Below are 13,276 nucleotides of genomic sequence, written 5' to 3'. Positions count from 1 at the left end.
TAGAAATAGAACAAAACATAAATGAAATAAGGTAATACCTTTTTTTTTAAAAGGACTGACTTAAAAGGGCTTCTAAATTCCCTCATTCTCAAATCCTGCCGCATTCTTCTGGCATCCTAAATATTCTTGACTCAGACTTATTGCATTCTCTTGGTCTTCAGAATGATTTAGCTTCTGGAAATAAATCTGATCAACTGAATCTGCATCACTAGTGAAAAATCAGCATATGGTTTCATTTTTATACTTGATTCCAGTCTAAAATGCAAAAAATATACGTATCGGTGATAAACTTTACAGGCAAACTAAAAGAACATAACTATATTTCATGGTACACCGTCAGCGCATAGGACAATTGTGCCCCGACAATTCCGCACCATCAAATGCGCACATGAAGGGAGTGGAATTTTCGGGGTGCAATTGTAAGTGTAGCGGAGGGGGGGTTGTGGCAATCTTAAAATTGAGACTGCGTCAGCATCCCCCGAAGAGTGGAAGAGCCGGGCTTAGGGAGAAGAGTGTGAGTTTTAAGTGTACTGGGGGGGTTCATCCCAGATCCCCCCTCAATGGGAGCACGAGGAGTTGTAAGTATAGTTGTGGGGGTCCCCACACACCCTCAAAGCGCAAACGGGAAGGCCTGATAGCGAACAGAGCGGCAGCGCACATTTGTACTGCGTGCAAATGTTGGGGCGTGATTGCGTGCTAATGTCCGGTTTGCTTTTGACGGGTCACCGTATTTCATAGACAGTGGCGTAGTAATATGGGGTGTCAAGGGGGGCGGACAGCCCCGGGCCCCGGCACCTCTCTGCCCTCCACGCTCGCGCCCTCCCTTCCCTGCCCACGATACCTCTTTAAAATCTTTGCCTGCATGAGCAACTACTCTAGCCTGTTGCTCGGGCAGGCCTGGCTCCCTCTGAAATCACTTCTGGGCCAAGAAGTGATGTCAGAGGGAAAGCCAACACGAGCAGCAGGCAGAGAAGCTGCTCACACTGGTGAAGATTTAAAGGGACAGGAGTGGGAAGGGATGTTGTGAGTGTGGTAGGGGGGAGCGGAGAGGACAGCATGGGGGAGGGGGCGCAAAAGAAGCAATGGGTGTCATTAACGTTTAGCGAATGCTCATCTTTACTGCGCATTAACACGGTAGCGTTCTATCCCCTCTTTAAGATACATTAACACTATGCGCACTAGCATTTTTTCTTTCACGGCCCCTACGATCTGGAATTCAGCACCAAATTATATAAGAGAAATTACATCCCTTGATAAATTTAAAAGTAACTTGAAGGCCTTTCTTTTTAAAGACCCTTTTGGTGTATAATAGTCCTTCTAAGGACGGTAATGGAAATCTGTTCCTTGCCATCTTTTAATCATTTTAGCTTATTTTACATTATTCCAGACTATTTATATTTTGTTCCCCTTCCTTTTGTTTTGGTCCCTCTTCCCCTCTCATTCTCTTTATACAAATTGTATTTCTGCCCTTCTCCATCTTGTATCGGTAAGTTAATGTTTCTCAGTGCGTTTGATTGTTTGTAGCATGGTTTGTAATTTGTTTTTAATGTACGTTCTTATTATACTTTGTTTTTATATTATGTAAAACCGCTTTGAATTTTAATAAGGCGGTATATCAAATTTTTAAATAAACCTGAAACCTTAATCGTTGAGGTTACCTTCTTTTCTACCCAGCTCAGAACCTTGTCTACCTACCTATGAAATTCTCTTAGTGGTCTTACCTTCACTAGGCGGGTGCTCCACGCCTCTCCACCCTTTCCACGCAAAATATTTTATAACCTTGATGACCTTTTGTTTTAGATCTTCCTTGACATCGGTGATTCTTATATTCTTATGGGGGAAAAATGAGAAACTAGTCTTTCTTTTTATGACTTCCAAGAATAATCCATTTACTTATTATTTATTTTAAAAATTTATACAGTGCTCCCCCGCGGATTCGCGGTCCGCAGTCCCGGTCATTCACGGTATTTTCAAACCGCGAAGGGAAGGCAGGAGAGGGCAGCTGGAGAGGCAGGAGAGGGCAGTTGGAGCGCTAGCAAGTGAAGGAAACCACTCGCTGTATGCTCCGACCGCCTCTTCCTGTACTAAAGTCGGGCCTCACCAATCAGGAACTGCATGTCAAAGCAGCTCCTGATTGGTGAGGCCCGACTTTAGTACAGGAAGAGGCGGTCGGAGCATACAATCAGTGATTTCCTTCACTCGTCGATGCTCCGGCTGCCCTCTCCTGTCTCCCCTGCCTAAAAAACGTATTTGCGGTTTTTTGACATTTGTGGGGGTTCCTGGAATGGAACCCCTGCGAATATCGGGGGAGTACTGTATACCATTTAAAACTAAGCAGTTTACATAATGTACACACATAATATTTAAAATAGACAGATGATAAAATAAACATGCAAACAGTCCTCAAAAAGATACCATAATTTGGATAATAAAAATAGTGGATAATTTGTCAACTTACTAGAAGTAGCTAGAAAAAGGCGTCTACGAATAGCTGCGTCTTAAGTAATATTCTAAACCAGCCCTTTTCACAGCAATTTCGTATCTGACCCACGAAGGAGTTCCACAACTTAACTCCTGCACAACAAAAAGTCATTTTACCAGTCTCGACAAGTCTTGGCTTCACAGACGTCCTCAGTAAAGCTAAATTCTCAGAACGCAAAGATCTTTTTGGTGTATAACTAAGTATATGATATTACTTCTCGCTAAAGTCCATTCTGTGAAATATACATCTTGTTAAAATGGTGACTTTTGATGCCGCATCTTTAACCATTCCAACCCGTATCATTTTGCAGGTCAATGAAATTTACCACGATGAATCCTTGGGTGCCCACATCAATGTTGTCTTGGTGAGGATAATCATGCTGAGTTACGCAAAAGTAAGTAGCATGGTGCCATTACCTGGAAAAGAATATGTCATTTCCTGTACGAAGAGGAAGAGGTTTTCTGTCTGATTCTCCCCTTGCTTCACAGTTCGACACAGACTTTTAATATGACAAAGAAAACATCAATGCTTGTTCATTGCATTTGTAATCCTAGAAGGCAGAAGAGTGTCGTTAATTTGTTAAAGCCAAGGCTGTGGAAGTCTAAGTTTTTGGACAACACAATGAATTGGTTTGAATCAAAATAACAAAAACACATGGAGAGGGGCTAAGGATGTCATGATCTCTGTGGCGGAGAGCTACCTTTTGGTGGCCAGACAAGCCGAATTGGCAGTGACATTTGTATTTGTGGGAGAAAGGGGAATGGGTCCTGGTTATTTTTGTGGTTACATATTCAGAGTGATTTACATATACAGTACTTCCCTCGAAATTCACGGTTTTTCACCTTTCAAAAGGCAGGGGAGGCAGGGGAGGGCAGCTGGAGCACCGGCGGGTAAAGAAAATCACTCGCGGTCTGCTCCAACCGCCTCTTCCTGTAATAAAGTCGAGCTACACTCATCAGGAGCTGCTTTGACATGCAGCTGCTGATTGGTGAAGCCCGACTTTACTACAGGAAGAGGCGGTCGGAGCAGATCGCGAATGAGTGAGTCCGCGATTCGCAAACCGTGAATTTGCGGTGGAGCACTGTATACAGGTACTTATTTTGTACTCGGGGCAGTGGAGGATTAAGTGACTTGCCCAAGGTCGCAAGGAGCAGTGCTGGGATTCAATCCCACAGCCTCAGGGTGCTGAGACAGCTTTAGCAAAAAAAAATGTTGTAATACTAAAGAATTTGAGTTGGATTCTACAAGCGCTGCCTATCTTAATTGGTTTAATTGCCTTTAATTGACACGATGATTGATCCCGTTATTTAAAAGCAATTAAAAGACGGCACTTCCAAAAATGGCACTGCAACTGCGACTACGGAGTGCCTCCTGGCGCCTAAGGGTAAAATAGGTGTGGTTAATGCTGGAAGTATCCTTAGGCGTGAGTAGGCGCCTCCAAGATCATTAGAGAATGACACGGTGACAAAATTCATCACCGTTCCCGTCCCCGCGGATAACCGTGGGAAATAATCCCATGTCATTTTCTAGTGTCTATTTCGACCTCGGTCCTTCTACACCAGCATTCTTCAAAGCAAAGCTTGCGGGTCAGTGGTTGTGGCCATTCATACTCTGATTCTTATGGGAGCCAAGGATAATGAAGCCATTGTGCCATCACTGATGTGATTGGCTCTTAGGCACTGGTGGAATGAGGCATTATGACATCACAATATCTGGATACCAGAGACTGTCATTCTGTAGTGTCTGTTTCAACCTCGGTCCTTCTACACCAGCATTCTTCAAAGCAAAGCTTGCGGATCAGTGGTTGTGGCCATTCATACTCTGATTCTTCCCTCTCTCCTTAAAGAATGACATGAAGATGGTTTCCCGCGGTTATCTGCGGGGACGGGAACGGTGATGAATTTTGTCACCATGTCATTCTCTAATTCTCATTACAGATAGGTACCGGAAATGTAGGCCTTGAAAATCCTGGTCTACATTTCCGGTGCTTACCTGTGACGTGGCTGTGGTTCTATAAATGACGTTGTCACGCGATTTGACATGTGATCAGCGTCGCTTTTGTGATCGGCTGCCGATCTGGTTACCATTTATACAATCCATGCCTTTGTGTTTTGGCTGGGACCCAAAGACTGAATTCCGTTTTACTTCAGTGATAGCAATTGCTATATAAGAGGAATCCTTAAAGCCCGGTGTCTCGCAAACTTTGTCGAGCCGCAGTACACTAAAGGTAGTGGCCACGGCTCGAGACATCCAGAAGTGCGCGGACATTGGTGCGATGATACCACAAATGCATGTGATGTCATTACATCAACGTCCGTGCAAGTGCCAAGGCCCTTCAGAGGGGCCTGAGCCACCAGTGGGTGGTGCTGGAAGGAAAGACACGAGGAGAGAAGGAGAGATGCTGGTGGGGGAGGGGCTTTTTTACTGTGTCTAACATGCACAGTATCTGTGCCCGTTTAAAAAGAAATAAAAAAGATTTCCTGCTCTGAACTACTGAGTGGCAGGAGGCTTTCCCCTGCTTCTCACCTGTTCAGGCTTCCTCTGCTGGCTCCGCAAATGTGTGAGAGTCGCTCTCACAGCGATGAATTGGGCAGGAGAGTCAGTGATAGCGATGAACCTCTGCATGAATCATTTGCATGCAAAGTTTTTATACCACGAATAGCTCGTTTTGAATCAGCCAAAACTCGGATCGGAGCAGACCCACACGGTTTTACCGATCCTCTATAGGGCTAGATTCACAAAGCAAACGGATCGTGTACTGATCGGTTTGCGATTGCGACCCCTTAGCGACCAAATTTCCCTCCGGCCCGATTCACTGCCGACCATCCTCCGATCCGTGCATGCAAATGAGGTGAAACGCATTTAAAGTTTCACATCCGACTGGGCTAGCCGTGGTTTTAACCCGCAGGTTTAAAGCGGGTTAAAACCACGGGCTTGTAGGGCTAAAAACTAGTAAAAAAATAAAAAATAAATAAGGAAAGTTAAAAGAAAAAAGTCACGGTTCGGATGGGCATGCACAGACCATCTACATGCGCGGGGATCGCACAACGGCGATCTGTGCCGGCAGATGGGGGCGTTCCTCCGATTGCCCCCATCTGCATATTTTAGCTTCCAGAATTTGTCGGACCTGCACAGATCGGGCCCGATTGGGCAGCTTGATGAATCTAGCCCTTAGTGCATCTGGGCCTAGATCTCATTGTCCTTCCTGGGGGTCTATCTGTGTTAATTATTCACAATGATAACCCAGAATTGCATTTCTCAGGGCCTTAAAGATCAACAGCAGTATCTTAATCATCATCCTAGGTAGTGTTGAAAGCCAGTGTAGAATATTGGAGTTAAACTCTCATAGCAGAGTGAAATGCTGGAGTTTGCTGAACACATTGCACACAGCATAAAGTAAATGATGTCTTAAAATCTTGAAAACACATTTTCATGCAAGAAAGAGATTCTTCTATGAACTTGAGACAACGTGGTGGATATAGTTGGCATTTAATGATAAGGTTAGGACTCTTCAGCTTGGAAAAGAGACGGCTGAGGGGGAGATATGATTGACGTCTACAAGATCCCGAGTGTTTTTGAACGGGTATAGGTACATTGATTTTTTTTTTTACTCCATCAAAAATGACAAAGTCTAAGGGACACTCAATGAAGTTACAGGGAATTACTTTTTAAAATCAATAGGAGGAAATATTTTTTCACTCTAGAGAATAGTTAAGCTCTGGAACGCAGTTTGCTATTGAGATAGACATGGGGGAAGCCACTGTTTGCCCTGGGTTGGTAGCATGGAACGTTGCTACTGTTTGGGGGGTGGGAGGGGATGCTGCCAAGTACTTGTGACCTGGATTGGACCATTGGTCTGACCCAGTGAAGCTATTTTTATGTTCTTAAGTGCCGTAGAACTGAGCAGTATACACGACCCGTTACTGCTTAGAGCAGTGGTTCCCAACCCTGTCCTGGAGGACCAGTAGACCAGTCGGGTTTTCAGGCTAGCCCTAATGAATATGCATGGAGCAGATTTGAATGCCTGACACCTCCATTATATGCAGATCTCTCTCATGCATATTCATTAGGGCTAGCCTGAAAACCCGATTGGCCTGGTGGTCCTCCAGGACAGGGTTGGGAACCACTGTTTGAGGACCTCTATTGATGCTGTCCCCACACATGGACACTTTTTTATACTGTAGAACTTGTGTTTTTTCAGCACTTGGACCCAAAACATTGACATTGTTATTGTAGTGCAGTGTATCGCAAATTGTGTGCTGCACAAGATTTCACACTGGTGTGTCGCACATGCACGTGATGTCATCGCGGCGACCTCTGCGTACTTCTGGGTGCCCTCGAGCTTCGGCTACCAGCTTAGTGTGCCGTGGCTCATAAAGTTTGCGGGGCACCGTTGTAGCGTGTGTGTGAGGAGATTGAGAGGGGACATGATCGAAACATTCAAGGTACTGAAGGGAATAGACTTAGTAGATAAGGACAGGTTGTTCACCCTCTCCAAGATAGGGAGAACGAGAGGGCACTCTCTAAAATTGAAAGGGGATAGATTCCGTAGGAACGTAAGGAAGTTCTTCTTCACCAAGAGAGTGGTAGAAAATGGGAACGCTCTTCCGGAGTCTGTCATAGGGGAAACCACCCTTCAGGGATTCAAGACAAAGTTAGACAAGTTCCTGATTGAGAGGGGACATGATCAAAACATTCAAGGTACTGAAGGGAATAGACTTAGTAGATAAAGACAGGTGATTCACCCTCTCCAAGGTAGAGAGAATGAGAGGGCAATCTCTAAAGTTAAAAAGGGATAGATTCCGTACAAACATGAGGAAGTTCTTCTTCACCCAGAGAGTGGTAGAAAACTGGAACGCTCTTCCGGACACTGTCATAGGGGAAAACACCCTCCAGGGATTCAAGACAAAGTTAGACAAGTTCCTGCTGAACCAGAACGTACGCAGGTAGGGCTAGTCTCAGTTAGGGCGCTGGTCTTTGACCAGAGGGCCGCCGCATGAGCGGCCTGCTGGGCACGATGGACCACTGGTCTGACCCAGCAGCGGCAATTCTTATGTTCTTATGTTATGTGTTTATTAAGGACTATCTTATGACATCTGACATGTCAGCTGTGAGGGTGGATCTGCTCGATTATAATCGGAGTTGCATAGCAACAAATTTTTCAGCGACAGCTGTTCAAACTGCCACCATCTGTAATGGCTCTGAACATTTTCTAGCACAGGAAGGTCGGTAGGTAACCGTGCCCTGGAGACCCCAGATCCCCAAACCTCATGAACCAATCAGTGGCAATTATATAGGGTGCCCACAAAAATAATAATAATAATAACAGTTTATATACCGCAATACCGTTAAGTTCTATGCGGTTTACAGAAGATTAGTGGAGTACAAGTTGAGTTGACGTACAAGTTGAGTTAACTTAAGGGATGTGGGAACAATGGGGAGAAAGGGCAAGAGAGGGGAAGGAGGGAAGTGGGTCAGCTGTCTAGGTATTTCAGGAATAGGTGGGTTTTGAGGCGTTTCCTGAATACCTCATAAGTGGTGGGCAATAGGAGTTGTTCTAGGTCTTTACCCCATAGAGCAGCCTGATGTGAGAGAAGATGCTCATGGTGTTTTTTTAGTTTGCATCCTCTAACCGGGGGAGAAACGAAGTGCGAGTGGGAGCTTCTCATGTGTTTGTTGGCTGAGAAGGAGAATAGGTCAGTGATGTATTTAGGGGTTAAACACTCCTTGATTTTAAATAGTTAAAAAATCAAAACTTATTGGAATATGTTTATAAATAAGATGACAGCAAATACAAGTCCCCAAAAGCACGGTTAGCGAGATCTCACACAATCGCTTGCACTTTCACCCTTATAAGCTGCAATTGGTGCGTAAGTTACAACCTTCAGACAATGCAACGCTACGAAATGACCAGGTGTTCCTCAAGTGGCCCCCGAGATCACCAGACATTACTGTTTGTGATTTTTTTCCTTTGGGGGTACATGAAAGACAGAGTGTACATGCCTCCACTACCCTCAACTATGGATGATCTGCAGGAACGCATCGCTGAAGCTATAAAGGCGATCACGGCGGATATGCTTCGGAGAGTCTGTTCTGAGCTCGATTATCGCATCGATGTTTGCCGAGTAACAGGTGGGGCACACATCGAGTCTATGTAATCAATAGATACCATATGAAACTTCATGAGCTGATGAAACTGTAGCCTTAAAGGTGAAATAATATTCCAATAAATTTTGGTTTTGTAACCATTTAAAACCTAGGTGTGTTTTTGTGGGCACCCTGTAAATTCAGTAATCGCCTTGGAGAGATACTACTCTCTGCTGTTACAGATCGGCATTGTAAGATGAATATCACGCAGGCTATTTCTGTATGATTTTATTTCATTTGTTATGGATATGACAGGTAATTCATAAAAGAAAAATTGATTTGTCTCTTTTGATGCAACCATAAACGGATAGAAGAACAGTTATTTAACCATTTCAAGTAGAACCACAAGTGCAAGGGGGCACTCGGAGAAATTAAAAGGGGACAGGTTTAGAACAAACACCAGGAAGTTCTTTTTCACCCAGAGGGTGGTGGATACATGGAATGCACTTCCGGAGGCTGTGATAGGCCGGAGCACGTTACAAGGCTTCAAAGAAGGTTTGGATAGGTTCCTGGAGGATAAAGGAATTGAGGGGTACAGATAGGAGTAGAGGTAGGTCATAGGGATAGTCTGGGACCACTGCTCAGGCAATGGGCCTGATGGGCCGCCGCGGGAGCGGACCGCTGGGCGAGATGGACCTCTGGTCTGCCTCAGCGGAGGCAACTTCTTATGTTCTTATGTTCTTAAAGGAGACTTATCGGGTAAAACAAATTAGAGAATTTTTTTTAAAAAAATCAGTATTGCTGGAGGATATACGTAGATAAGGCATTTTGCATAGCATGGTTTAAAAGGGGTTTGGACAAGTTCCTGGAAAAACTGTCCATAAAGAGTTTTTAATTAGGTGGGACTGGGGAAAGCCACAGCTTATCTCTGGAAGTGGGATTTTTACTACTGTTGAAAACAGGACACGGGGCTCGTTGGCTCGCAGATGTCACTCGGCAAGGCATACTTGAGGCTGTTGAATTCTTATGGTACTGACAACATCAAGAAATCATTGAAAGCAAACATTTGACTTATTTCCAGGGTTTGGGTTCAATTCATACACTTTTTAAGTGGGGGGGGGGGGGCCGTAATAAGATTGCAGGGTGAACGAAAAGCAGAGGTTTTGGCTTTCCTCTGTCTTGTGATTTAGAAGTTTGTCTGAATGGCACATTAATGCAGGCAGAGAAAAATGTGTCTGCAAACAGCTATCGGCAGAAATCTTCAGATTGCACGAACGTGTTGAAATGTCAGGTTTCAGGAATTGGCGGTCATTGCCACTGCTGTTACTATAGAAACCAGATGCCCACAGTTTGGGGGGGGGGGCCTTGTCTTCTGAAGCCTAAGAACAATTCAGTTAGTTTAGCATGGAACAAACAATGTCAATGTCACTCGAAAGCCATCCTCGTCCATTTGAAAACATTGAGTAAGTAAAATCATGAGTTTTGGTTTGGCAGGAAAGCCCAGTGCATAACGTACCCACTTTTGGCTTCTGTCCTGCAAAGATTCCTAAAATGGATAGAGCTGAATATTTGGAGAAATTTGGCTCCTGCCATGGTGTTTTGCTTTGTTTTTTTTGCTAGAAAAGGAATCGGGATAATTCGCGAGGATATTTAATTCTTCCTCATATAGAATTCTGCTCACACATCGGAATGGTTTTGCTAAAGACCCTAAGCCAGTGTATCGCAAACCCTGTGCCGAGGTGAGATTCCGGGTGTGCTGCGAGACACACGTCATGTAGGCAAGTCATCCGGCACCAGCTCCTCTCCTCCTTGCAGGCGCCTCTCCTGTCTTCGCACCTCCCCACTGGCGTAGTCATTTTAGGGTTAACAAGCTCAGGGCTTCCAGTGCATGCATGGACATTTGACTTGTTGATGTCACACAGGCGCATGACATCATCGCATCGCTGTCTGCAGATGTTCAGAGACCCTCCAGTAATGGCCCCAACTTGGAAAAGTTTGCTTGACACTGCCTTAAGCCATGAAAATATTCCTAACGGTCCAAATAAAGCATCAGGGTTGAAGATTTAATCATTATTCTTTCCAGTCTCAAATCCCTTTGTGAAGAGAGGTTAACCAGACTTTTTTTTTTTTTTTTTTACATAGAAACATGATGGCCCCAGCCCATCCAATCTGCCTATCTGCAGCATCCACTATCCCCTCCTCTCCCTATTGGCTAAGGCTCTTTACACCTGCATTGTGATGTCATAGAACTTTATGGTTATAGAAACATGATGGCAGATAAAGGTCAAATGGCCCATCCAATCTGCCTATCCACAGCATCCACTATCCCCTCCTCTCCCTATTGGCTAAGGCTCTTTACACCTGCATTGTGATGTCATAGAACTTTATGGTTATAGAAACATGATGGCAGATAAAGGCCAAATGGCCCATCCACAGCATCCGCTATTTCCTCCTCTCCCTATTGGCTAATGCTCTTTACAGCTGCATTGTGATGTCATAGAACTTTATGGTTATAGAAACATGATGGCAGATAAAGGCCAAATGGTCCATCCACAGCATCCGCTATTTCCTCCTCTCCCTATTGGCTAATGCTCTTTACAGCTGCATTGTGACGTCATAGAACTTTATGACAATGTAACAAATAGGCGAGTAAGATTTGTTTTAAATATGTCTTATACTTTTTTTTCTTTTTCCTGTTTTAACATCCAGTCTACCAGTTTAATTGAAATTGGGAACCCATCGCAGAGTTTGGAGAATGTATGCCGTTGGGCTTATTTACAGCAGAAGCCTGATACTGGCCATGCGGAGTATCATGACCATGCCATATTTCTCACGCGGCAGGAGTTTGGACCGTCAGGCATGCAAGGTACAGTAAGTTATCAGAATAAGTCTTCGTGTTGACACATCTTGAATCATTTTTTTTGCTATGGCTTCTATCTAAAAAGCCCATTAAAACTGAACTGTGCTATCCACTGCAGAATTTACAAATTGTTTAGAAGGCAACATATAAATTTCATCCTAATTATGTCCAACAGAGGATCATAATAAAGGAACACTTTGCATATTGAAATAGTTCAGAAACTAGCACAATATTTAAATGAAGCAGTGAAATAATGAGGCCTGTCTAGGATCCTGGGAGAGGCATAGCAGAATGTTTCATGTTGACATAGCTAACCTTTCTTTATAGTATATGTTCGTTCTTTATGAGAACCTCAACTTGGGGAAAATGTAGCTTGGGATACAATTCTTGCCATTTATGGAGGAAAAAAATCTCATCCCTTAACTTGCAAGGCAGAAAATAAGGGATAGATTTCTTATTACCATATTTTTTTATATATATAAATGATGCTTTGAGTTGCACACACAAATTAGGGCATGCTTTTAATTTACACAAGCAACTTAAATAACTAAGCCCCCCCCAAAAAAAAGTTAGACCAAACAAGTTAATATGGATGGGCAGACTAGATAGACCAGTGAATTGCAAAGGCACAATAGTGTGCCGCGGCGAGATTCCGGGTTTGTCGCAGTCAGACAGGAGTCTGTCACTGCCGGCCCAGGCGCTGATGCCTCTCCTTCTCTCTGCCCACTCCCCCCGACAGTGCTCAGGGCCGCATCTGGAGGGCCCTCTGACATCGCACGCATGCGTGTGAAGTCACCGTTCAACGTCCGCGCATGCTCGGAGGCCCTGTAGATGGCGGCCCCGAGTTTAGTGTGCTGTGGCGGAAAAAAGTTTTCGGCCCACTGGGATGGGTCATATGGCCTTTATTTATTGTCATTTTCTGTGTTTTGATAATTCTACAAATTCTCTTATTTTTTTTTTTTTTATTCAAAACTTTCAATACAACAACAAGCAAACATACTTGCAAAAAGATTTAGAAATAATATCCATCAAACAAGATATGATTGATTTAACATCAAATTAAAGATTAATGAATTAATTATTTAGTCCACAAATTGGATTCAAGAACAAAGAAACAAGAAAAACAAATGAAATGACCTATTTAGACAGAATCAGGGACATAATTGACCCCCAGACAGCCGGTTCACTAATTCTCTGGCTTTAATAAATTCTAATAATTGTCTCAGTTCCAAAAAAATAGAAAATTATTTCCCTCTAATGAAATACAACCTTTTGCAGCTACAATTTAAGAGCTTTTATAATGGTGTTACAATACATGAGCTACAATTTAAGAGCTTTTATAATGGTGTTACAATACACGAGTTACAATTTAAGAGCTTTTATAATGGTGTTATAACACAAGCTTCAGTAATGGTGTTACAATACACGAGCTACAATTTAAGAGCTTTTATAATGGTGTTACAATACACGAGCTACAATTTAAGAGCTTTTATAATGGTGTTATAACACAAGCTTCAGTAATGGTGTTACAATACACGAGCTACAATTTAAGAGCTTTTATAATGGTGTTACAATACATGAGCTACAATTTAAGAGCTTTTATAATGGTGTTACAATACATGAGCTACAATTTAAGAGCTTTTATAATGGTGTTACAATACATGAGCTACAATTTAAGAGCTTTTATAATGGTGTTATAACACAAGCTTCAGTAATGGTGTTACAATACACGAGCTACAATTTAAGAGCTTTTATAATGGTGTTACAATACACGAGCTACAATTTAAGAGCTTTTATAATGGTGTTACAATACACGAGCTACAATTTAAGAGCTTTTATAATGGTGT

At 43.3% G+C, this 13,276-nt stretch overlaps 1 protein-coding gene across 6 annotated transcripts in view; it reads left to right on the top strand.

The window, feature by feature from the left end:
• ADAMTS2 (ADAM metallopeptidase with thrombospondin type 1 motif 2) overlaps nucleotides 1-13,276 on the top strand; it is a 225,060-nt gene that overhangs the window by 146,880 nt on the left and 64,904 nt on the right. For all 6 annotated transcript variants that reach the window (XM_033927280.1, XM_033927281.1, XM_033927284.1 and 3 more), the window contains exons 5-6: nucleotides 2,793-2,876; nucleotides 11,279-11,435. In XM_033927280.1, the coding sequence (XP_033783171.1) occupies nucleotides 2,793-2,876; nucleotides 11,279-11,435 (241 nt within the window). The remainder of the gene's footprint in view (nucleotides 1-2,792; nucleotides 2,877-11,278; nucleotides 11,436-13,276) is intronic.

This window comes from Geotrypetes seraphini, chromosome 18 (genome assembly GCF_902459505.1).
Source record: "Geotrypetes seraphini chromosome 18, aGeoSer1.1, whole genome shotgun sequence".
NCBI classification, from domain to species: domain Eukaryota; kingdom Metazoa; phylum Chordata; class Amphibia; order Gymnophiona; family Dermophiidae; genus Geotrypetes; species Geotrypetes seraphini.
This window is presented reverse-complemented; position numbering and strand designations above follow the sequence as displayed.